A 26466-nucleotide genomic window follows, 5' to 3' on the forward strand; every position below is an offset into this window, starting at 1 on the left:
TTCTGTCTTTTTCTTTCTGAATCACCATGGCATGGTCCATCAATAAATTACAGCAAAAGCGTAAATGTGAATTTTGTAGCGTCTTCCCATGACTAATCAGTATGACTGTCTTGTCTGTACATAGAGGAACTATAACTTATTATTTTGAGTCACTGATATGTTAACTGACAGAATTTTGAGAGCTGAACTAAGGATTTTTCAAGCAAACAAGTGCTATTTTTGCTGTTTCTACAAATTGTTTTGAGAAATGCGCTTACTGTTTTGTAAATGCCAACAATGACTTGAGAAATGCACCAAATGTGACTGAGAAAATCTAACATAGCATAAATTGTCTCAGGTCTATCTATTTGTTTGCCTGTATGAAAAGTGTACACATTTACAGCTTTGTTTCTGCTAGCTCGGAGGAATTGTAACTCATATAAATGGTTGAAGACAACTTATTGGCCTTCATGAGACTCAGATAAATGGTGAGTATCTATTTCATAAATTGCCTAAAACAGTTATATTTGTAACTTTTAAAGTCAATTTGTGTATTGAAAGTTGGACGTAAGATTGTTTAACATGTTACAAGGGTTCTCTCTTGTTTGGGGACATACATTTGAAAAAAGAAGAAAAGGATTGCTGCTCCAAGACGGAGCTTTGTATAAACGGGTGGCGCATTGCATGAGGAAGCATTGAAGCACTACTGAATGGTTGCTTCAATGCAACTATTCAATGCAACCATTCGGTAGATCTGAGGTTGTCGCAAACATGTTTTCATAAGGAAATGACTCCTCATGAACATGGAATTATAACAAGATATAAAGCTCAAATTTAAATTTGTTTTTGAATTTTTTGGGATTTTTTTTCTGTTTGACCTTATGCATTGAGTTTTTGTTCTTGTGTCATCTATCCTGAATAAATTGTAAAGAGAAAAATGTTTCTCCCAAAAGGAAGGATGGAGATGGACAATTCACTGAAACAACAGGTCTTGTTTTTATTTATGTATTTTGTTTGTGTATTTTATCTGGTTGCAGAGAGGATCACACCTGTCGACAACAAACAAAGGTTTAAGAACTACTGAATTTTCAGTCAGAAATGATCACACCGCCTGGTTGAAGTATCAGTCTCCATATGCAAGTCAACAAAGGTGAAACAAACATTTAAGCAAATGGTGCATTTATATGATGTTCACGTAGTGCATCTTTCTAACTTTTGCTTTGTTTTCCAGCAGAGAGGAAACACCTGATTGACAACATGTGAGTCTCAATTTCAACCTGTGACTGGGAAGACTACAACCATCCTGAGCGAAGTCTGAACTCAGTGACTTGTTACGCTCAACCCAGAACAAGAATCGTTTTATCACCGGTTTTTCTTCTACAATAGGTTATCTCTTATGTGGACACATGCTGTTTTTTTTTGTTTTCCAGATCTCAGTAATACCGTGAGGAAACTGGACAGAAAATAGAATCAGTTCTTTTTTTAACTGACTTTTTAAATAGAAATTGTTTCTTTAAGTGGATTACTCGTAATCTGTATTTTTGTTTAATTTTAATTCATTTTCTTTCTGTATAGAAATGCTGACAAGTTACACTTCCTTGTGTGTTGTACTGTAATTTTTATGGTAAAATTCTGGTAAGAACAGCGACTGGTAATTTTCCATAAAGTTTTTGGGTTTTTTTTACAATAAAATGTCAATATATCATACAGTCTTGCCATGTTTTTCACTTATGTAGATATTATGCCTCAGGCAGTATGACCATATTTACTACGGCAAAACCACATTTTAATTTTTTATTTTACCATATTTTAGGAAATACAGTATTTTACCGTATTTCACAAATACGGTAAAATAATAGCAGTTTTGGTTGCCAGAATTTTACCGTATTCTTAAAAAAACTGTAAAATATTGCATTTTAAAAATACGGTAAAATACTGGCAGTTTTGGTTGCCAGTATTTTACCGTATTTTCAAAGTACAGTAAAATACTGCAATTTCAAAATACGGTAAAAAACTGGCAGTTTTGGTTGCCAGAATTTTACCGTATTCTTAGAAAACAGTAAAATACTGCAATTTCAAAATACGGTAAAAAACTGGCAGTTTTGGTTGCCAGAATTTTACCGTGTTTTCAGAATATGGTAAAAAACTACGGTACGGTAAAATTTCTCACATTTTTTAGTCATGTTCATTATTTGTGATTGATGATAAAACTATAAAAATGGTTATTTGATTTATATTAAAATATGTAAATGTAATGGAATGTCAGGCTACAAAGAGGCGTCAGGAGAAGCTGAAGTGAGAGCTGTTCCTTTCCCTGGTGAGAGATTGTTGACAAACTGCAAGCTGTGATCAAGTTGTGAATTTGGTGAATTTTATATTCCAAGTAGTAGTGGTGTCAAACAGCCTCTCAGCCAAGGAAGGGTGGGGCGCTTTCTAACTGCCCAAGCACAGAAACAAGAGTTTTGTGTCTGTGAGCTAGAGAGCAGTGTGGGGTCCTGATGATGAAAGAGAAGAAAAAGCTGTAAGAACCAGATTGAGTCAAAATAAATGTTCTGAGCTTTCTAGACTTTTTCATTTTGTACTTTACATTACCAATCATAGACAATATGTCAAATGTTATTTCTTTGCTGTTTTCCTTAATAGTATGGTAATATGAATGTTAGAACATGTCATCATTAATAAAATTACACTAGACATAATGTTTGAAATTAAATTGAAATGTCAAATGAAGGAAAAAGAACTAAAAATGTCATGTTTTGTATTTTACATTTATACAATGTTTTAATCAAAATTCAGTCTTTAATTATTCACATTTGCCCATGTAGGGGCACTGCCTACATGGCCTACGTGGGCAAACCCATGTGGGCCCACCGCCATGTAGGGCCCATGTAGGGCCCATGTAGCCAGTGCCCCTACATGGGCAAACCCATGTGGGGCCACCATGGAAACCACGGACAAACCCATATGGGACCTGTATTGTCTGCCCTCCCTTTCCCCATATTGGGTCCACCTAGGTATGCTGTAGCCTGGTGAAGAAAATATTGGTGGGACTTCAGTACAAGATAACTGAATTAAAAAAAAAAAATTGAGTTAATTATAGGGCCTGTAAATTATTGCGTTTGATTGCATTTTAATCAAAAATCATATATTGACAAAATAAGCAACATTTTCATGTCAGAAACATGTTTTGCTGATGAACTGAGTAAATAGAAATATGAACTCAAACTTTTTGATGTAGGAAACTTTTATGTATTTACTAATCTATCAATATGATTTGTTATTTAAATGGCCATTTATAATATTTTGATTAATAGTATTATATATGAAAACAATTATCATATTAACTCAACATCCTAAGCAAATAATCAAACCATAACCGTTGACTAAAAGTACAATAAGAAGCTGAATCAATCATAAGATTTTCTTTACCATATCAGCCTCAGGAGATGATTGAGAAATGAATAGACAATGATGTCTGGTTCTTTAGGTTCTGACAGATCTGCAGGGTTCATCTCATGATCCATTTTGTCTGATGTCATTCAGAACACTGTGCCATGACAATTTTTTTAATTACCTATATTCATAGGGTATAATATGAATTATACCCTATGAATAATAATAATTATTAATAATAATCACTGACAATGTTCAGCCTGGAATGTACAAAAATACGTCTGCATTTTTGCAAGAGTTTTAGCTTCTAAAACGTGGGTTGATATGCCAGCTTGCTACTGCTGCGTAGTGTCGGTCTCTGGGCAACCGAGACAGTAACCTAGGTCCGTAGTGTTTTTTCTGTATTTACTTTGTAGATTCCAGTACAGAACATACCTACCTGTGTCATCAACCCAGTATGCATTGCAAAAGTGAAAAATTGGCGACCTCCATAGGTGAAAAATGTAACAACAGATATATTTTTATATAACTGTTTTGAAGTAATTATGCATTTTCGGTATTACAAAAAGCTATATTTTTATAGATGGCAAATAGAAGAGTATTTTGACCTCCAGTCTTGTGCGCATGTGCATAATTTTCAGACATAAACAATAACATAAAATGCGTCTGTATGGTTGAACGTGGGCGGACAGAGGGCAGATGCTGGGCTGAGACCTTATGCCCGAACTTTGAGGTACAGCTGTGAGTCATGAGGTGTATATGCGCATCGTTTTATCAATCAGATTTTTTTTTAATTTTTTTTTGCCATATGACGTTTGTCTTGGTGACTGCACTTTTAAAATGAATCGGAATCCTCTATAAATGAAACCCTGTTTTTATCTGCTAGCTCAGTGCCGACTAACTGTTGCAAATAAAATAAAATCAAAATAAAATTACTTTTTCATTACTGGTCATTTGCCGCACATATTGCTTAAATAATATGGGGCCTCGTGCATAAAAGACTGCGCAGTTTTGACACTAAAACTTGGAGTACGGAAAATTTTAGAAAAGTGCGGCGCACAAAAAAAAAGAAAAAAAAAAAGAAAAAAAAATCGGATGCAAAAAGCCGTGCGCACGCACGTGGCCGCGCACCTTTCCTTTATAAATCCTAATATGCGGGAGCGCAGCTGCTGGTCCACCCTGTCGCCTCCCACAAATACATATATAAATTAGTATAAATACCCGGAAGTCTGCCACCACGCGAATCAATGGCGTCGTCCTTGTTTGAAGCAGTATAAGTATTGACAATAATAATTATATATTTTATTTAAAAGGTGCTTTGAGGGCGCATAAGGCCACCTCACAAAAATAAAAATACATTTTAAAGAAAAGAAAAACCCAAAAAAAAAAAAAAATAATAATAAGAGATCGTGCAAATGTCTGTCTGAACAGTAACGCGTTCAGCCAGGATTTTAAGACAGAGTCAGAGAGTCCTTTGAGTGGGGAAAGTGGACGTTTATTCTAAATAGTAGAATCGTGTGTATAAGTTGTACATTTACAGAATAAAGATGCCTTATGTCCATAAGGCGCATTCACAAAGCGGGCGGCTCGACTGAAGGATGGCTGCAGCTGGATCGCACGCCTTCTTTAAGTTTTGCTCAGAGATCCAGGATGATCAGTCTAAACGCTAATAAACCATCATCAACATTTCCCAGCAGGTCAATATGATCTCTGAACAAACGCTCCCTCTGAATCCTTCCATTGGCGATGTTCTCCATCAGAACCAAAGCTCCACAATTATGCGGCTCACCTTACGCAGCTACTTATATACGTGTGATTGCATACACACCTTGATCACCTTAAAAATAATCAAACCTGTTGATTATTTTTAATCAGCAGGTTTGAGTTAATCTGCTGATCCAACCTTGCTTTCTTTTTTTAGTGAAAATGAAATTACCCCGTAGATGCAATTCATGCGCTTCGGCTCACGGACCAATGCGTTACATCTTTATGAGACAAAAACTGAGGAAAAGTACTATTTACTTTTGAACGAGGGTTTCACATACTTATATTTTTATTTTCTTTATTTTGTGTGCGTTATTGTCTGAGGATAAATGCGGTTCAGTTTCATCGTTTACCTTTAAGCAATAAAATATTAAAATCATGAAAAACATCGGTTTGGTGCTTCTTGGTCTAAATAACACCGAATTTAGTCAGACTTCAGGGTATTTAGGTGAGTTTTGATGCTTTGTGGTTTGATATTGTCCACAGAACAAAGTTTGCGTGGCTGCCGCACATTTTCACGCCACCGAAAAAGTGTGCGTATATTTACGCAAACCTTGACGCAAAGTTAATTTTTATACATGCCGACTTTTGCGTAAAATATGGGACCGCACATTTTTTGTGCGCACGCACGCTTTATGCATGAGGCCCGTGCTGGTCAAAAATGCCAGGGCCATTGTTTTGTCTCAGTCCAGTTGTTTAACTGCACCATACTTTTTACGTCTGCTTAAGTAAGAACATTTTCAACTCTGCAATTTCTGGATACTCCATCCAAGTCAAGTTACTACACTGAATGTAGTAACTGAACATATATTAACTGAAAAATAACCAGACATGTCCACACAAACCTTGAGACATCTGTTTTTCAAACAAGCTTTATTGTTCAGATGTTATTTCTTATTTGATGAGTCTGACCTGTTGGATATTTTCACTGAAAGTACTTTGTGCTGTTCCTGTATTTGTTTCCTGCTGTAAATACTGGTTTCAAAAGTTGCTTATCTTGGAGAATTGGAATTTTTGGAAGGTGTTTCTTCTGCCTGACTTTGTTATTTTGAAATGAGGTCATTTATTTTTGCTAATTTTTCATTATTCAAAGTATAGCAAATATACTTGTATATTTTGCTTGTGTGAATACTTCATTGTCACAAATCAGGTTTAAGAATACTATTCAAATACTCAGTACTTCAGGGGCCTTTTTATAGTATACTGTTTTAATCTTGAGTTATTTATTGACTAATTTTTACTTTGTGTTGAGTCAAAGCAGTGCTACACTTACTTCAGTAAAATTTTTAGGTATTCACCTCTACTTGTACCTAAATAGACTATTGCCCAGCAAAATGTCAAGACATTAATAGATTGTAGAACTATTAATTAAATATTAATTAATAGACTATGTATTTCAGATTACTGAGACAAAATAAAAGACAGAAAATAAATGGAAAAAGTATTAATAACATGAACAAGGGAGCACTTGGCCTATTTTGTAGGATATGTAGGTTAATAAAGATCAGTACAGAAACTGTCCATGATGAAAAGCTGGCAGGTGCAGAATAATGGAGGAGAAATAAAAATAAAGTTAGGCTTTTGTAAAACGCTTCAGTGCCATTGCTGCATCCAGAGTGTTCAAAGCAGTTAGGCATGTGATATTAGTTCTACAATAGTAGATCAATACTGTTTTGTGTTTTTATTTGCCGAAATAAAAGGTTAATTCTCATAAGGTAAGTGAAGTATTGTTTGGCATAATTTTCTGGTCAGAAATCTTTTTTTTTTTTTTTACTTTTACAACAAATCTTCACAGCTTAATTAATCCAGCATGATAAATGACAAAGGAAATGATGTTAAGGTCTAAGTTAGGTCCATGCATGCCATTTGAAATGATCTGAAGTTCAATAGAATACCTTCATGTAATTTAGTGAAACCTTGTGTTGAAGTGTCAATACTGGGCTTGTAAAATAGACACATGACGTTCGGCACCATTTGAACAAATAAAGAATGTTAAAGTGTGTGGACCACCAGCACAGAGAAGGCAGGACCCCCAGGAGCCACTCTTGTTAGCCGGCCAGAGAGGAGGGTGCAGCCTTTTATATGCTTCAGTCTTAGAACTGTGCTCAGGTTATCAGCTGCTGATCATGTCAAAGTCTGCAGGGTCCCTCATACTGTAATCCGTTGGAGTTAACCTGACAATGCCATGTGCAATGGGTGGGGTGGGCACCAATCAGCCGTCGTTGTTTAGTTTGTAGATACTGTTAGAGAAAAATTGTTTTGTGCAAAATATAAATAAACCAGAACCCTCATGAAATTTTACCTCTCTAATTTATTTTTTGAAACTTTGTTTATCCCACTGTTCACCTCAAGACCCTTGGAGGTGAGCGCAGTAACATGGATGACATACATGTATCTCTACCATCTTGACTTTTGGCTTTTAACTGTTAGACTTAAACGTTTTACAAAGTGGACAGAATATCCAGAAATTAGTTAGTTAGCATAACATGTCTTCATAATATTACTCTGATAAAAAGTGTAATTTTGTAAGCTTGTTCCTACAAATACACTTTTTCCAAAGTTATTCAGATACATGTAACTGAGGAAATCTAATTATCTCCCACCTCTATCTTTAATTTAAATATTTAAGTAATTTGATGTATGGGTGCTGCGTTGGAGACGGGAACTACAATTTCCCTGAGGAAAAATCCCAAATTTTCTATTGATTTATCTATTTATCTATAATTGAGTTCTATCACTTATAAGTTGGCATTGTTTCATGACAAATTTTTTCTGCTTTTTGTTTATGTTTTTTTACTCTATATCTTTTTGATTTTGTTGCGCTCGTCTCTAGTGGTGTAATGCATTTTGTTTTTTAACTCTATACTTTCTCACACTTGACTTCATATTCTATAAATAAAGTTTCATCAGTTGATTTTTATCAACTTGTTTACAATCCCATTTTGCCCTCACAAGTTCATAGGTAACAATGCCCTGTTCCTCCCTCCAAGGTGAATATTTGTGCATTAGATTTAATACTTTTGCAGTTAGTCATGCAACTAACTTTACATCATTACATCAACTTTACATCATTAGCAATGTTGTAATGTTGATGGAGGGATCCCCCAATATTGCTTATTAGAGTTCAGGTGATGAGATGTAAGCAACATGCTGATTATGGTTAGAAAAAATTATTCAAAATATGCTAATTGTTCACGTTTCACTTTTTCAAGACGCCAAGATAATTTTCTTAAACTTACAGAAACGTGCAGGTCCTTTGAGACAACCACTGAGAGCTGGTTTCACTCTGTCACTCAGTGGGAAGATGATGCTTGGATGTTTAATGTGTGAAGAGCAGCAGCAGGAACATTGAGACTGAGTGTGTTGATTCAGACACTGAAGGTCTGCAGGGTAAAGGGTGACAGACCACACAGAGAGCTGGGGTACTTCATGACCACACACACACGCACGCACATACACACACACACACACACACACAACAGGAGAGAGAGATGGACACACATAGCCTATGACATAGAAAAGATCACAAACATGAAACGTAACCTGAGTGGCATTAGTGTGTAAAGGGTCCCTGTGAACTGTTTTGTGGTCATCATAACATTAACTGCTGTATGACATACTCAGCAGAGTGTTTAAAGTTACTTGAGTGTTTAACACCACCACACACACACGCATGCAGATGCCGCTCAGAGATATCATTTATAAAAAGTGAGTCATTCCTTCCCGCTGCTGCTGCTTGCTTGCTCAGGAAGAGGCTACATTTGATTACATTGTACTACGACCAGGATCAAATTGTAATATATGTACCTGAATTTGAATCTGTAAAATCACATATTATCATAATGGTAGAAGATGTTGATTTCTGAAATAATAGCTCCTAAGCAAATTAGGAGCTATTATAGATTAAAGCTCTCAAAAGCTGAAAAAAAAACGTCCCAGGTTAGGAAACGTTTAGTTTTCAATCCTGCTCCATCCCCTAATGTTCAATGTTGGGCTCTGCTAGTTTAACAGTAAGACAAGACAAAATATGGAGAGAATCTGACTGAGCTCCAAAGTATTTCAAACTTTGCCAACTTGACTATTGAATTTATTAATCTAGTAAACATTTTTTTCTAGTTAACTAGAGCATCTTAAATGTACAACCTTGTTTAGATAACCCAGGTCTAGGATAATACTTATCTCTTTCTGCTACATTGGACAAAGTGCGCCAGCAGAGGAAGGCTGCCCAGGAGCAAAGGATCCAAAAATACATGTCACTGTTAGTACATCCAGTACCTAATCACAGCAGAAGGATTAAACCTTGATCCTGGTTTTATTCAGAATTCTGCAAAAGGAACCTTGGAATTACAGGTTCCCCAAAATTGCTGCCAGCAACCCAAAACTGGTTGCTAGCCCCTTTGAAGAAGAAGATGAAAAAGCCTATTGAACTCCAGAGCTGAGAGTCACAGCTTCGCTGAGTATGACTGTCTGATAGCCAGACAGGAGCCAACAGGATGCCTCAGCTGTTCAAGCTGACCTGTATTAGCCATGCATAGCTGCCACTAATAATTCTGATTATTTTGAGAACCTGAGCTGAGAAGCAGCACTTTACCATTGCAGGACACTTATGCCAGCCTGATGTGGAGCTAAAAACGCTATGTTGTAGTCTTCTTGCCGTAAAACACACTCCAAGCTCTAAGTCGAGCAGCTAGCTGTCTCCTGGTTTCTGACAAAGATGCAGCCAGGTGAACGATTCAGCCCACCTTGTTCATTGGAACTCTATTCACAGTAGGTTGCAGAAATAATATCTTAGGAAGACCAGTGTAAGTGTTTTTATTCTGCATTTCTGATGTGTTTTTCCATTAAAAACTTGGAAGTGTTCCAGAAAAAATGGCCTGAGAGCTTGGTGTGTTTAAAACTAATAAAGAATTTGGATTGTTCAAACTTCTTTCCAACGAGTGTTTTAAATGTTAGTTGAATTTCTCTTTTATTGCTAATTTTGTCCCCTTATTTGACCGCTGAGTTACATCAGATAGTTCTAAGATGTCCCATTTTCTTAAATCTAATGGCAGCTAAGCTACATGTGGCTGACAGCTACTATAGCATGAGCAGCTTAGCCTCATGCTGCTTAGTCAGTGAACCGTTGATGCTCATAGACAATCAATATTGTTATTTAAGGTTCTTTGGTTCTTTGAACTTAAGAGACTGTTTAATCAGACAAATATTAGAGTCTTTGTTTTGACTTAAGTCACTTTTGTATTATTCTAAATGATCAGATAATTGCTAAACAATAACTAAGAAATAACTATTTTGCTTTCTTCCTTTATAATCAAGTTGTGCCCCAACTTAGTAATTTGAATCTAAATAACAAAGATATGGAAGCAGGTTAAGTCATTTAAAGTAAGCAGGTCAGATTGTACATTTAAACACACCACAACCTAAAGTTCCCCCCCCAATCGTTCCAGAAAAGTGGAAAGATTAATGTTGCCACAGAGATAGAGCGGTGATGATGTTGTTTCCAGGTGGCTGATGAATCGGTGGTGGTGTTGGTTTGTCACAGCATGGCCTTTGACCGTTCTCTGCCCCAACTTTATTAGTCAGCTAAACCCGAGATTAGCACAACACAATTCTCTGACACCTGTTAAATTTCTCGTGTTCTAGTGTTGTGTACCACAAGTCATGTCATATTTCTTTCTGTTACTCATAAATGATGAGTCAACAAGACAAAATATGGAGATAATCTGACTGAGCTCCAAAGTATTTTGAGCTTTGCCAACTTGACTATTGAATTTAAAATAGATTTAGCAAAGTTTCAGACCTATAACGAATAGTACATAACAGCAATCAACTAGTAGATATATATAGACGTTAGCAGTACATATTGCTAATAATGTGATGCTAGCATTCTCATAAGAAAAATACTTAAAGTTAGCAATGAGAGCAGCAGAACTCAGTCCCACCAAGGCTCTCACTACAATCTGAAGGATTCCTCCTCAAAAAGACATTTAATGGAGAGAGTTCCTAGAAATGTGTTTATTATATTCATACTTTACATAGGGAATTAATGTATTGAAGTTTTGTGACTTAATACCTCCAAGAGTTGAATAAACTAGAATTTTTAGCAGTTAAAAAAACTGAAAGAAGAAAAATACAGGAGGAACTATTTCCCAGAGTGCTTAGCAGCATATTTTTGTATCCTGTGTGTGTTATATTGATCTGACTCTTGTGTGTTATTAAGGCAAGTGTTTATTTTAATGCAACTGACAGTTTGCAAAGCTTGTGGATAATGTCCTGTTCACACAAAATGTTTCTGAGAAGAATTCATTGTGATGTTAATAAAATTCATTATCAGATCAGAAATTTTGTTCGTGCAATTTGAAAACAGAAGTTAAATTATTCTAAATGTTAAATGGGTTATTATAAGGTAAAATAGTTATTTTAACTTGACATTGTGAGTGAAAATAATTAGATGATTAATCTATAATCATCTACTTAATTATGGATTAAGTAGAGGGCAGTTTTTTCTTGTATGTTGTGGAATAATTATTTGGTTTAAACTGCAGCATTAAGTTAAAACTCACAGTTCAAGATTAACAAACTTAAAGCTTAAAAAACCCATTTAGACTTATTTCTTCTTGCTAAATCAACTTCATGAACTTTAATTTCTGAGTGAGAAACCAATACAATTTTCATGTTGACTTTAATTGTATTTTCAAGGCAGCAGGTGGATTTTCATCTTCAAGTTAACCCACCTTTAAATGTTTTACAGTGTATGGCTTAGGTTTGGAAGGTAATGCAGGTGCATTCATTTTTATTCAGAAATCCAGAAGCTGAAAGTGTGATTAATTTATGCAGAAAATATAATATGAGATATGCCAATTGTGAGTGTAGAAAGCAGAGACAATCAAACTACGTAGAATATTTAAAATCAAACTACTAGAATATTTAATACTTCCTTGAATTATGTTTAGCAGGGTAGGATACAGCTCTGGAAAAAAAAAGAGACAACTTAAAATTAGAGACAACTTAGATTAGTTTTTCTGATTTTACTTTTTATTGGTATATGTTTGAGTAAAATGAGCATTGTTTTTTTTATTCTATAAACTAATAACAAATCTCTGAGGTTCCAATCAAAAGTTAAGTATTTATTTGCAGAAAATGAGAAATGGTTAAACTAACAAGATGCAGTTCTTTCAGATCTCAAATAATGCAAGAAAACAAGTTCATGTTAATTTAGAAACAACAATACTAATGTTTGAACTCAGGAAGAATTCAGAAATCAATATTTGGTGCAATAACAACGAGGTTTTCAGTGGGGTTCAGTGCAGTGGGCTCTTCATTTTTTAAGATAATTATTTTCTTATATCTTAAGTTTTCCAGAGTTATATGTAACTTTGCTGTTTCTGTCGTGTTTGGAAGGTTAACTCCCTACATCCGCAGAAAAACGAAAAACAAATCAGTGTTCACTGTGAGTGGAAATTTTGAATTATGGATGAAACTGCACAGCTGAGGGGTGGGCTGCAGGGAGCCGGAGGAGAACGACCCCCTCCACCCCACCTCCGAAGGGGAGGGGAGCTTCATCTGTCTAAAAATACGCCCTGACATTAGATGTTTTTTTTTTTGTTTGTTTGTTTTGTTTTGTTTTTTCATGTAGCGTTTACATTCTCCGTGGACGTGTTTCCAATATGAACACGAGCTTCTCTGAGTTGGGATGGAGTGAAGTATTAGAGTTTAGTGAAGTTTTAGAGTTTGGTTGAGAAATAATTCATTAAGTTTATTGTATTTGTACTCATATGACTGCTTCCAAAAATAGTATGACCACATATTACTTTTTACTACTAGTATTACTATTAATGATGATAATAATAATGATAATAATAATTATTTTTATTATTATTATTATTATTATTATTATATTCTAAAACACCTTTTCCTTTTTACAAGATTTACAATTTAGATTATTGAGGAACTATTTCCCACAAAGCCCGACATTATAACTTGTATTTACTATAATTTCTGATATTATCTCAAGATTTTTTTATGATTAGTTTAAATTTATACTACAATAAATAATGGTTCAAATATTTACCCTATGATTTTTCAAACCATTTTACAATCATAATGGATTCAATTCAGATTTCATTTAACAAACAAACAAAAGTTCTCTGATCCAATTACACTCAACTTTACAATCGAATTACAATGAGAATAATTTTTAACAATGATCTTGCACTTGCTCTTTCATAATTTACCAGATCAAATTTGATCCGGTTCATTTCTTGCACGGATTGTCTTGTAAAATGATGCAACATTAATGAAAATCAAACGAAAAACAAAATAAATCATGCAGAGCTGTTTCCGGTATGACCATTTGCGCTGTTTCTGTCTCCGTGTTGTGCGGCTGCGGGTTTCTGGCTCCTTCTGCACTTTTTTTTTTTTTTTAAATCTCCTCTTGAGTTAATTGTAGGACTGAGCTAATTACCGTGAATCTGTAAACCCCTCCTGCTGGCAGCAGATTGGTCAAATCCAGGCGGACCCCAAGTACCCTGACCCTGCCCGCTGCGGCGGGGCCATGTATAAGATGCAGGGACCCCAGGCTGACAGCTGCTATGAGAACAGGAATCAAACGACACTTCTTCTTCTTCTTGTTCTTCTTCTTCCTTCTTCTTTCTTCTTCTTCGCTGTTGCCTGAACACTTCACATCGACTGAAAGCGGGCTATTGGTTTCTGCTCCGGCGGATCTGTCTCCTGCTCTGCTCTGGGTTGGACTCACTCATGGAGCTGTCGGATATTTCCTTCTCCATTCCCTCTGCTGATGACTTCTATGATGACCCCTGCTTTAACACCACTGACATGCATTTCTTCGAGGACCTGGATCCGCGGTTGGTGCATGTGGTCCCGCTGAAACCCGAGGACTCCTGCTCCCCCTCCTCCTCCTCGTCTTCATCATCGCCCTCACCGTGCTCCCACCTGCATCACCAGCTCCAGCACCCGGAGGCTGAGGACGACGAGCACGTCCGCGTCCCCAGCGGGCACCACCAGGCGGGCCGCTGCCTTTTGTGGGCCTGCAAGGCTTGCAAGCGGAAGACCACCAACGCGGACAGACGGAAGGCGGCGACGCTGCGTGAACGCCGGCGGCTCAGCAAAGTGAACGACGCCTTCGAGACGTTGAAGCGCTGCACGACGGCCAACCCCAACCAGAGGCTTCCCAAGGTGGAGATTCTGAGGAACGCCATCAGCTACATCGAATCTCTGCAGGCGCTCCTGCGCGGCGGCCAGGAGGAAGGCTTCTACCCGGTGTTGGAGCATTACAGCGGGGACTCAGACGCGTCCAGTCCCCGTTCCAACTGCTCCGATGGGATGGTGAGTCCGGGAACGCGCGGTGCGCTTTTACGCACCGACGATCTTTAGCTTTCAACCTACCTGTTTCCGTCCCAGGCCAGTCATAACTTTCCTTCCTATTAGACTATTTTAATTTCAACGAACAGTATAAAATGACCGGTGCTTGATTGGTGGTACACGTTATTTTATTTTATTTTATTTTTACTTAAAATGTCAAACGGGTATTTGACATTTTAAATGCCCGTTCACCTGCATTGACCTGCTTTCGATTATTCGTTTTTGTTTATTTTTTAGTCCACTTTTGTGATTTATGAAGCAGACAGTACAACACAGACACACCTGGTATGCTGATAATAATAATAATAATAATAATAATAATAATAATAATAATAATAATAATAATAATAATAATAATATAGTTATTATTATAATATTAACTTGAGAACATTTCTTTTGATTGGTGTTTTCTGAATTAACTAAAATGATATTTGTTTTTCCCCATTCTTTTCAAATGCGCATTTTAATCTAAACGTTTATGGAGAAATATATTAAGATGTTAAGTGTTAAAATGTATCAACAGCAGAAATACATAAAAACGAGACATGATTTGGTAATAACATTTCAGCATAGGCACAGGATGTGTGATTTATTTTGAAATACGTCCAGTCAACGAACTAGATGGTAGTTTTGTTTTATTTCACTTAAAGAAAGTCAAACACTAACGTTTATGTAAAAACTGGTCTCCGGAAAAATACTTCCGGAGACCATTTTCACTTTTCCGGTGAAAATGCTGTCTGACGTCAGTAAGCGGCCTTTCTTTTCCTTCCAGATGGATTTTAACGGACCGAGCAGAACAAGAAGCTTTGACAGCAGCTCTTTCTTCTCTGAGACGCTAAACGGTGAGACACACGGTTCTCAGAGCCTTTCGATCAATCAAATGAGTGTTATGGAATATTATATTTAACTGGTTATGAATTTGAACCACTTCCAGTCGCATCATTTATAACTAAGTTAAATCGGGGGGAAATTCAGAATGAAAATGTTTTGCATTAAAGTCAGAAATTTAAGAACCCAATTACATAATAATAATAATAATAATAATAATAATAATAATAATAATAAAATCAAGTAACTTTATTTGTAGCACATGGGGCGCGTGTGGGGGAGCAACAAATCAATTTACAGCAAATTTTAATAAAAGTATCAATAAATGTATTTGTATAAAATCTCTGTGCAGCTGGTCCGAAGAGGGGTCGCAGCTCAGTGGTCTCCAGTCTGGACTGCCTGTCCAGCATTGTGGAGCGTATCTCCACGGACGGCAGCAGCCTGCAGCCCGGACCTGAAGCCTACGGCTCCCCGACCTCCGCAGCTCCGCTCAGCGAGGCAGGAAAGGCCCGAGAGCCCACCCAGATCCCCTCCTCCCTCGACAACCAGGATCCAAACCTCACCTACCAAGTCCTATAGAGCCTCCTGCTCAGCCCCGCTGGAATGCAGCACGCTACCTTATTGTAGAGTTATTACTGGAAAACACGTACTGTAACAAAATGGCCTCATTATTCTGCTTTTAAAGAGTCTCCGGCAGCTGTTAGCAGTGTGACACGCATCCCTCTACATCATGTCAACGCTCTTTCCTGCCGGGAAGAAAAAACTAATTTAACTCAACTAAACCTGTCAAAGTTTTTATCAAAGGACAGTGGACATTTTGTTAAATAGATTTGAAATTGTATTTAATGTGATTTCATATTTCACTAGTCTTAATTGAAACTTTATTCAATCTGGAGAGACTCAGACAGAGAAAGAAAGCGATTAAAAAGTTCTATGACAAATAAACATTAAAGTGCTTTGGCGTTCAGGCCCCGGCCGAGGACGTCGAGCTGGACTTCGATAAGCTTGATAAACATTACTGATGCTGCATAGGAATGTAATCCCCCCGGGGCCTATACTGGTGGCGGAGGTCGAAGAAGGATGTGACCTGAAGAGCCGGGAGCTAAAGGTGGAGATGGGACTGAGATGGGTTGATCGCAGCTGGTAAGCGGAGGAGGCCATGGATGAAGGTCCTTATCAACTGGAGCTTGATCGATGATTGGCCATGATGAAGGCTTAGTCCAGCGCCGATAGGTCCAGGGTGATGAAAGGGAGGCGCTGATTAATGAGGCAGGTGAGGCTAAAGAGTCTTCCAGATTGAATTTGCGCCCAAGCTTCATAACATGAACTTCATGAACCTCAAAAATTTTTTCCAAGTAAAAAAAATCTAAAAATTAAGTGAATAGACCAAACCGATTATTATTATTATTATTATTATTATTATTATTATTATTATTATTATTATTATTATTATTATTATTATTATATGTACATGTTTTGTCCCTGTTGAAGAGATAACTAAGTAGAAACTTGTCACTACTTTGGTTCCAGGAGGTTGGTCGTATAAATGCTAAACTGATAAGAATAATTTATTTTCTCACCATAGATGATTATTCCACTTTTTGGGTTAAGTGAGTGGATTCAATATTATTATCCTAATAGCTTTTTTTTTCTATTTAAGTTATATGAAAAAAGAATTAGTTTGTTCATTTGATGAAATGAGTCTGAAAACCATCCAGTAACATTCCTCTACTCTCATCCTTCCTTCTGAAGTCCTGAAGGCTCCAGTAGATCTGAAAATACAAACAAAACAAAACAAAACAAACAAACAAAAAAAAACTTCTTCAGAGAAAACCTACTGACAAAATAATAGAGACAGACCAAGCAGCAGTTGGAGAAGTAATCTACTGTTTGTGTTTTATTGTTTGGTTTTAAACTCCTGTCAAATCCAGACCCGGAAGTCTCAGTCAGGACCATACAGTTTCGTTTAGTTCTTGTTTCTGTACATATCGTGTAAATAAGAGCTGATTTGTTTCATGTGAAGTCATGCATTTGTATTTAATGTTCCAGTTTGTATTGTTTGTTGTTGTGAGGAAATTGCCACCTTTATATTTATACTGCTGAAAACTGTGTGAAATTTTTAAGGTAAATAAATCCACTGGCTTATTTATACAAAAAGCTTGACGTTGATATTTTATCACATTTCAAGACATTTTACTTAAAGATTAAAATAATTACCTCTGGATGGGTGATACTTGACTCACACACAGACCAGCAGGTTTTGACAAAGGAAGGATGTCGACAGAGTCATCTGCTGGTAAAACTGAGAAAGTACAGTTTTTTTTAAGCTTTTAAAACTATTTTTTGGATTTCAGGTAAGTTGTTATAAAATAAGATATTTAGTCATAAGGCTTTGATCGCTCATCAATGTGTGTCCAATTCTCTGAAACACATTAGAATGTGACAAAATGTTACCAGCCCATTTTGGACAAAACAGCTTGAAACATGTTAATCTATTTCAATCTGTAGAGCAGTGTTTCTCAATTCCATAATTTATGTTTTCGCATCCACCTGAATAATGTGTAGTTGCGCCACTGCCTGGAGGCGTCTAGGAGGTTGGTGGTGGAAACGGGGAGGAGGTGGGTTGAAACACAGCTGAAGTAGTTGCTTTGCCTTTTTGAAGGAGCTCTTGTCACTTGATTGGATCGAGGTAGAGAGGTGGTGCGTCCTGATTGGCTGGGGTGAAGGCGTGGTGATAGGTGATGCCGGAAGAGTCTTACAGGTTGAATTTTCGCCTAGGGCTTCATTTGAAATAAAAGTAAAGATTTTGGAAAACAGAGGCAACATAAACTCTTCATATGTTGCTGATAGTCTTTTGTTTAGACAATAAAAGTCTAGTTTCATATGTAACAGGCTAAACCTGCTTACAATAAAACTATATTTGACTGTATTGGGAGAAATTCGATAAAACTTTTTTTTTCTGCTTTATTGGTTAGAGGAGCAACTCTTTGCGTGTTAATGAAAACAGTGAGGTGTTATTTAAATGTAAAGTCTGATGGAGAGAGAGAGTCAGAACTTCGACTGGTTCTGACATACCACGTTTTGGTTTCCTAGGGCCACTTATCTGTAATACTCTGAAAACAATCCATGTTCCCATAGTCATGGTCTGTTCCAGACGACTCCTAGTCAACGTGGATGTTGCCTTTGAACAAAGTTGACACTTGGTTTCCTGTTGTCAGCAGAAAGTTGGAAGTGTTGTTGTATCACACCCAGCTGTTCCTGTTCTCTAAAACTACTGATGAATAAATTACAGTCACAACACTTGAAATCTCATCATACGAAATATTAAATAAGCATAAGAATTGTCATCAATTTAAAAAAATCAGCAGGACAGACTTAAAATTTTATTTGAAAATGTTCTCTATGCTGAGCCATGTAATATATTGATCTGAAGTGATCTGAAGTTTTTACATCCCCGCCTAAATTAAATTATTTTCAAGGGTCTGCAGTGCAAAAGAGTGCAACATACTTGAATATGTTGCACTCTTAAGACTATAAGCAACATTCTTTATATATAAAGAATATATATATATATATATATATATATATAAAGACTGCAACATACTTGAATATGTTGCGCTCTTTTGCACTGCAGACCCTTGAAAATAATTTAATTTAGGCTGACTAAAGTAAAAAAGCATGTTCCAAATGACTGGAGCTTTTGACCGAAGACTAGAATCGGCTCGGCAAAAATGAAATAAGAGCTGAACAGATGACTTTAAGATTCCACATCTGAAAAGACGGAACTTTATTGGCTTCTGATAACTACAGACATGGCTTGAAGAGTCACACTTTATTTACAAAATTACTGAGAACCACAGAGTTGAGGGTGAGGAGGCGTGATGGCAAGCATGTTGAGTAGTGTTTTCTTCCTATTAAACGGTGGCTAAAGGCTCCTTGTTTCTTCAGGACATGGCTGAGAAACCGCAGGGCGAACCTCAGCGTTACTAGTTTCTTCAGAGGTGCAACCTTCTCCACAGTGTGATTTGCTTCATCCTGCGTGTGTCCATGGTGATGGGAGTTTGGTTTGCAAGCACTCGTGGGTTCAGCCTGTCTACTTTCTGCGGCGGGCTGCAGCACCTTTCTTGCTGCTGTAATTCCAAACAGAAAACAGGGAGACGTGTCAGAGCTGTGGCTTCACATTTTTAATTCCAAACAGGAGCAACTTGTGTCTCATTTGTCCCAAAGACGCCATGTTGGTGAAACATAAAGGCAAACAGATTCACCAAAGTTTTGTGGCACCATTTTAAAGCATGTATGAACATTTGTAGGTAGAGAGCAGTGTGCTGTAAATACATTTATTTAATCACAGAAGGCTTTACTCCTTCCTTTCACATTTAATCATCGATTAATTGGCTGAAATATTTTATTGACTAATTAGTCGATTCATAGTTATATTGAGGTTAAACCTAATTTTGAGAGTTAACACATCAGAAGATGAAGCATGTTTTGGACAATATGAAACTTCAAACCTTTTTCGCAAATTATCCTCTTTATTAAGTCTGTTAGTTTTTACTATGTTTTGTACGTGAACTGGGGAGCAGATATGTAAAGTGAAAAAAAAATATTCTTATATATATATATATATATATGTGTGTGTGTGTGTGTGTTCTTTTTTATGCACAAGCAGATTGGCTATGTGAGTATCTAAAATTTAAACATGCCATACAATCAACTTTTAATGTTTTGAAAAATTTGAAAATCCTGTTTTTTCCTTCAATTCTATGTTAGCCAAATACCGGGAAAAGGAAAATATAAGCATTATAAAACATTAATCTTAGAGTCTAATTAAATCCATTGTTGGCTTTAATTGTGTGATGTTACAGCATCACTCTCATTATAAACTGGTGTTACAGCACCAGTCTCATTATAAACACCTCCAGCTATACGCCTTGATTTCCCAGCAGGCTCTAACTGACCTGTCTGATTCCCTGCCAACATACACGACTAATGACCAAACAGTTCGACACCAAAAGGAGAACCGCAAGTAAACTCAAAAGTTGCGACCTAACGCGTTTTTGGAGGGGTGGCCAAACATAAAAATATTGTTTTTAAACCAATTACAGCTTTAATACAACCTGCAAACTGCAACAAAAACTCAAAGATGATCTCAGCTAAAGGAGCTGTCCCCAACTTTAACATAAGAAAACAATAAAAATCTGATGCTGAGTCAACAAAGGTCAACTGACGCCTTTTCTAGTTCTACAAACAAAGTGTTTTACATTGAATCCACGTTCACTCATTCACAACTAATGCACAGCTTTGGGTGAAGTGCCTCACTCAGGGTCACAGTGACGTACGAAGACGCTGGAATGAAACTCTCCACTTCCAGGTTGCAGGAAATCTACCCCAGCAACAGATCCACACTGCCCCAGTCACCAGCTCTGACTTTCTTTAGCCAACTCATGAGTGGAGGTTTAGTCTCCATGGTAACAAAGTGATTCTGGGAAACTGTAGTGTCTCTCTCACTGTTGTCTGACATGCAGGAACAACATCATTTTTGTGACTTACAATTTACTGAGCTCTTCCACTCTCTTGCGCAGTCTTGTAACCTGAAAAGAAAATTAAAAAGAATTTTAATCTCAGAAAATAATGAGGTGATGGAGGACGGAGCATACAGCAGAGCAGGTGGAGATGTCGCATGCACGCACGCACGCACGCACGCACGCACGCACACCCACACACACACACACACGTTTGTGTTGCTATCTTTATGGGGACTTTCTGTTGACTTCCATTCATTTCTACAGCCTAAACCTTACCTTTACCCTTTTCCTAACCCTAACCATCATATACCTAACCCTAACCCTAACCAAAACTCAATTCATACCTTAGCCCTAACTCTGACCCCTGACCCAAAAACAGGGTTTCCCCTTGTGGGGACCAGGCTCCGGTCCCCACAAGGAGCAATTGGTCCCCACAACGTAGTATATGTCAGGAAAATCGTCCCCACAAGGTATTACAAACAAACGCGCACACACAAGCTTTAAATTTTCATGTTTTGGAGCTCTTTCATATCAAAAACTTTTTAAGGAATAAATTTCAAAATAGTAAAAACAAAATCAGAGCAAATACTAGAAATAATCAGATTTAGTTTCCTTTTTTCTGCATCAGATGGAGTAAAACTGAACAAATAACATCAGATAAATAGTAATATGTAATATATCCACTATTAGATGCCTGTATAATAACTGGGATTCAGTTAGAATGTTTGTAATTTGAACTTGTCTATTATATTTTATAGGATTGATTTAATGTTTCTGTGTATAAATCAGATCTTGTGAATTGTTGCTGTAAATGAACTGAATTAAGTTGAATCAATATTTCAACACTAACAAAATAAAGACGTCACGTAAAATCTGTGTTTAGAAAAAATCCTGCATCATTCATTCTGCAGTTTTAGTTACAAAATGTAATTATTATAACCTTTTTTGACCATTGGGGTCTGTTATGTCCAAATGATGTGTGTGAGGCAGCAGAGTAATCAGCTCTTCTCACCTCGTACTTCTGCAGCTTCAGTCTCTCCATGTGGTCGAACTTCTCAGACTCCAGCTGACGCATCCATTCACTGAGTTCAGTGATCTTTTCCCTACAGGAGAACCAATCAGCTTTTTACAAACTCTGAGCACCGCTGTCATCATGCAACTCACAGCTAGTCTAAAAAAAAAAAATCACTTTCTGGTGTAAAAAAGTAGACAGCAAACAGGAATAAATATCAGACTGTTGCTCATTAGAATGGTTTTTAGTTTGGAAGCAGAAGGTTATAATGTTTAAGAGCTTTAACTCTCATGTGTCCACAAGGAGTTTTTACTGGTCTCTGATTTATTATTATTATTATTATTTTTTGTAGATAAGAAACGACAAAAAGATGCTTCCTGGAAGAGAAAGTGAGTCATACTTCAACTTGTCCTCGCTCAGGTGGTCGATGTTGAGTGCCTTGCGCCTGGCGGCCAGGATCTTCTTCTTCTTCTCCCTCTCAGTCTCTTTCTTTCCTCCTCTCTTCTGGTCAGCCTGTTTGGTGTGGATACAGATGAGAGTGGATCAAGACCCTACATTTGCCTCCGTCGGTATGAGCATGCATGTGTGTGCTGACCCTCTGCAGGTGGCTGCTGTAGTTGGAACCCATGCTGGACAGAGCTGACTTCTTCTTAGCCTCCTCATCAGCCTTCTTCTTGGCATCAGCCTCCTCCCTTATCCGCCTCTCCTCCTGCATTCACGACACATAAACCCACAGTGAGTCCACACTGTCGCTGACCGGCGCCGTGACCTCATAATCAGTCGACCGACCTCACGTCTGGCCTGGCGCTCCTTGTCCTTCTCAGCTCGGACCCTCTGCTGCTCAGCCCTCTCAGCGCGACGCTTCTCCTGCAGGGTTGGGAAGGGCGTAGTCATGGAGACCGTGCAAAAACACTTACAATGCAAAAATATTAAACCTTACCAAGTCATTTGGGTCCGGTTTCTAGAGCAAATATCTTAGTAAGCTTGAAATAAGACAAAGCTAACCTACAAATAACTTTTCAGCGAGATATGCAAACTTGTTTATGTCAGTAATTCATTAATATTTATTAAAAGAAAGTACTTTCTGTGTTGCAGATCATTTTCACTTATAACATGTTTTTCACAAGTTATAAGTGAAATAATCTGTCTTTGTAAGTAATACTTTTTTCATCAATATTAAGAAAATATAAAGTTTAAACAAACTCATGTAGCTTGATGAAAAGTTACTTATGAGTTAATCTTGTTTTATTTCAACTGCACTGAGATATTTACTGTAGAAACTAGACCAAAAATACATTTGTGTCTTTGCAGTTTAAAGCTTCATATAGCGCAAACCACACACTATAAAACTGACTGCAGGAAAGTAAGATTTCAGCAAAGTCAAGAGGAGAGTGTTTGGCAGTGCTGAAGTGGAAAGGACTAAGTCCTTCATGTCCAGCAGGTTGTAAACGATCGGACAGTTCTCTGTCGACGACACCAAACCTTCAACACATCAGAGAAATGAAGCAACTGCACTGACAAATTCAGATGAGTAAGTGACAGCATCTGGTCATCCATGTTGTGTTGTTTCACCTAAAATATTCTTGTCCTTCAATATATATTCCAATATATATATATATATATATATATATTGTTTTGCTGACTGAGTAAGAAAATTGAAGGAAAATATTTCATTGTTGACTCTCCTTAACATATGTCAAAAAAGGCTTATTTTCACTCTGCTGTCCAGGGCTGTTTGGATGTAACATTTGGATTTAAATCAAATCAAGTCAATGAGTCAGACTCACAATCCTCTCCTTGAGTGCGATCAGCTCCTCCTCCTCCTTCTTCCTGCACTCAAAGTGAGCGTCGATCAAGGCCTGCAGCTCCATCAGATCCTTGTTCTGACGTTTCTTCTGGATGTCCTGCATTGGAAAAGAAATAAGTTAATGATAATAATAATAATAATAATAATAATAATAATAATAATAATAATGGACCCAGCACTCAGCAGGAAACATCACAGACAAATAAAAACAAACCTTCTTAATCTCATTTAAGTCTCACTTACATCAAAGTCCACTTTCTCACCATCTGGGATCTTTGGAGCGCTGGGCCTGCAACAGAGGGATTCACTGTTTCAGTCTACTGATGTGGACCTTTTTTTATTATTATTGTTGTTTTGTGGCCAATGATCACATGACCACAGGAGGAAACTTACTTGAACTTTGGCTTCTCCTCTGCAGGTTAAGAAATGAAGAGGGGATGAGTACATGTCATTGGGTTAGGAGGGGCACAGACTATAATGCACTTCATTTGGGTATTGCTCACAGATCACAATCATTTTAAATGAGAGATTAATTTGTGAAAAAAGAAAATAAGAAACTTGCCTTATTAAAAGCTAAGGTTAGAGTCACAACAGGGAAATGAAACAAAATTCAATGAAACAGATATGGCAGAAGTGTAAACTTTAAACATGGATTAAATAAAACGTGTGTGAGAATCAAGAGGCAGTTAAAACTGAACAGTTAATACAACCAGTCTCTCTGTTAGTGCTTCTTTCTTTACTTTTTCCTTCCTCTTTTCCTTTCTTTCTTGCTCTCTTTCTTTCTAGACTTTTATTTTCTTTTTGGCTTGACCCCCAAAATTATTTAACACAAGTTATTTCTTCATTTTCTCCCTTTTAGACATATTCTGGTTGCCCTGAACCATGCATACGATGAGCTGCAGAGCAAACGTAGCCGGACTTCCAGATCTGGAGGAGTTGAGTTGAATTTTAGGGAAGAGAAACGTGAGCTCTGTTTTCTGCAGGGTGCATTCAGCCCTACTGGCAGCAGTTTAACGGATATCTGATGACCTTTGGCTGCATATTAGATAAATAAATAAATAAATAAATAATGGAGTGCAGTGTTGAGTTGTTGTTTTGGGTCTGAAAGCCTCCCCAAGTTTGCTGTGCAGGAAAGCATGTGTTAGGAATCCATATTCTTTCACCCTTTTTCGCTCTCCAATAACACTCTTGATTTTTCCCAAAAACAAGAAAAAGTGACTTTCTTTTCATTTTTATGTCTTAAACCCCAGCACCCTGACAACTGGTTGGTGCTCCTGGACTGACAGAAATAAGCCTCAAACCAGAACACTTGACATCCCACCAAAACCAGAAGAATCCCTTTCATATCCATCAAATGTTTTTATCTCTACATACCTTCCTCTTCAGCTCAATGACATCAGCATGCAACGAGCGTCAAATAAAGACGCAGAAAAGCAACGTCTGACATTGAAATAGGTAAACCCATTCAACGTGAGGAAAATAAAACAAAAACGTCTATCCAGAACATAAAATTCCTGAAAATAAGTGGGTAGTTGCTTGGTAGTTTGCATTGGTTATTCCACATTACACTTCTGTTGTTTCTCTTGGATAAAGATAAGTGGAAAATTTACACATATTAGACATAAATGTGATTAAAATTTGTGAAATTTTAAAAGCATTGTCCATTTCTGTCAGTAGGATAAAAGACAAACATGTTAGTCAAGCCTTCTGTGTGCATTTCATTGTGAGTAGGTTATGCTTAATAAGTAGATCTATAACCAAGTTAGATGATTGCCCTTTGAAATGGTTTTAACAAAATTAAATCTTTTTAAACCCAGTTTTGCTAAAGCTAGTGGTGTTTACTGTTACTGTAAAGTAACGTTATGTATGAAATCAAATTAAATGACAGATTCACGTAGAGATATCACAGGGTTCTCAAAGATGCTTCTATTTGAGAAGTATTAGAGTAAAATTGAACTGAATCAGTCACATTCAGTCAATGATTCAACTGCAGGGTCCATTTGGGTCAACCTACAAGAATGACACACTAAGGAAATGTTTTGTCACCTTCTGTATTATTAGCAGCTCTGTTGTCAGGACAAACAACATGGGGGCAGAAAATAGGTTTTAACCAATAAAGTATCAGTTAAAGCTAACTGTGAATTGTGGTGCCTGGTACATTTAGATCTGGGCAGGAGACTTCTGCATAGATTGAACAACTTCTGCCCACGCTCAGGTGCTTCTCTCCAGGTCCTCATGCTTCCTCCTACAGTTCAGAAACATGCCGGCAGGTTAACTGGTCATGCTGAAATCATCATTAGGTGTGTTGCATTGTGTCTCTGTGCTGCCCTGCGCTGGAAGGACTGCAGACCTGTCCAGGTGGAACCACCCCCACTTCCTGAACCAAGGTACCATCACATAAAAAGCTCAGCTGTTTTCAGTTTGAGTTAAAGTAAATTGCTAAAGTCAGCTAAAACAGTAGGCATACAACCAACTAGCTCTTAGCCTCCAACACACAAACTGTATTTACGTCTCAACCAGCTGATGGTGATACGACACGTTCCTACTGTAGGTAAGGGAACTATCACCAATACTTCACAGAACCGCCATTTAGAGCAATGCAAACTAAGCCTTTAGCATTAAAACTGCAGAATGTACCATTTTATATAAATATATATGTTTTACATTTTAATTGAAACTGTCACTAAGTCATGGCAGAATGGTATGAGACAAAAATCTGTGATTGTTTTTTAATAAAAGGCACATACTGCAGCTTTAAAAAAAATAAAATAAAATAAAAT

General features: G+C 37.2%; 2 protein-coding genes and 1 long non-coding RNA gene across 6 annotated transcripts in view; 2 read left to right on the top strand and 1 right to left on the bottom strand.

Annotated features, from left to right (window-relative positions):
• The first annotated feature begins 413 nt into the window (after window positions 1–413).
• Window positions 414–1290, top strand: LOC106961291 (uncharacterized). Its single transcript, XR_001427740.1, has 3 exons — window positions 414–467; window positions 1017–1129; window positions 1211–1290. It is a non-coding gene; the product is annotated as an uncharacterized LOC106961291 (long non-coding RNA).
• A 12453-nt stretch (window positions 1291–13743) lies between these two features.
• Window positions 13744–17183, top strand: myod1 (myogenic differentiation 1). The gene is made up of 3 exons (XM_015054909.1): window positions 13744–14478; window positions 15287–15356; window positions 15695–17183. The coding sequence occupies exons 1-3, from the start codon at window positions 13891–13893 to the stop codon at window positions 15919–15921; spliced, it is 885 nt and encodes a 294-aa protein (XP_014910395.1). The 5' UTR covers window positions 13744–13890; the 3' UTR covers window positions 15922–17183.
• A 1929-nt stretch (window positions 17184–19112) lies between these two features.
• Window positions 19113–26466, bottom strand: part of LOC106961293 (troponin T, fast skeletal muscle isoforms-like) — a 14181-nt gene continuing 6827 nt past the window's right edge. For all 4 annotated transcript variants that reach the window (XM_015054917.1, XM_015054915.1, XM_015054916.1 and 1 more), the window contains 9 exons: window positions 24080–24098; window positions 23930–23975; window positions 23667–23783; window positions 22669–22746; window positions 22475–22588; window positions 22280–22392; window positions 21880–21970; window positions 20893–20933; window positions 19113–19472 (listed from right to left, as the gene is read on the bottom strand). In XM_015054917.1, coding sequence (XP_014910403.1) covers window positions 19436–19472; window positions 20893–20933; window positions 21880–21970; window positions 22280–22392; window positions 22475–22588; window positions 22669–22746; window positions 23667–23783; window positions 23930–23975; window positions 24080–24098 — 656 coding nt within the window. In that variant the 3' untranslated portion in view covers window positions 19113–19435. The remainder of the gene's footprint in view (window positions 19473–20892; window positions 20934–21879; window positions 21971–22279; window positions 22393–22474; window positions 22589–22668; window positions 22747–23666; window positions 23784–23929; window positions 23976–24079; window positions 24099–26466) is intronic.

The sequence above is a fragment of the Poecilia latipinna genome, unplaced genomic scaffold (genome assembly GCF_001443285.1).
Source record: "Poecilia latipinna isolate Pla-1442-1.1 unplaced genomic scaffold, P_latipinna-1.0 Scaffold1286, whole genome shotgun sequence".
Classification (NCBI taxonomy): domain Eukaryota; kingdom Metazoa; phylum Chordata; class Actinopteri; order Cyprinodontiformes; family Poeciliidae; genus Poecilia; species Poecilia latipinna.

What these genes read in the sequence shown, in the direction of transcription:
- myod1 (XM_015054909.1), top strand. Translation starts at nt 13,891, where the DNA reads ATGGAGCTGTCGGATATTTCCTTCTCCATTCCCTCTGCTGATGACTTC. An exon ending in CCAACTGCTCCGATGGGATG is followed by an intron (nt 14,479 to 15,286) that starts GTGAGTCCGGGA and finishes TTTTCCTTCCAG; the next exon opens with ATGGATTTTAACGGACCGAG. An exon ending in CTTCTCTGAGACGCTAAACG is followed by an intron (nt 15,357 to 15,694) that starts GTGAGACACACG and finishes ATCTCTGTGCAG; the next exon opens with CTGGTCCGAAGAGGGGTCGC.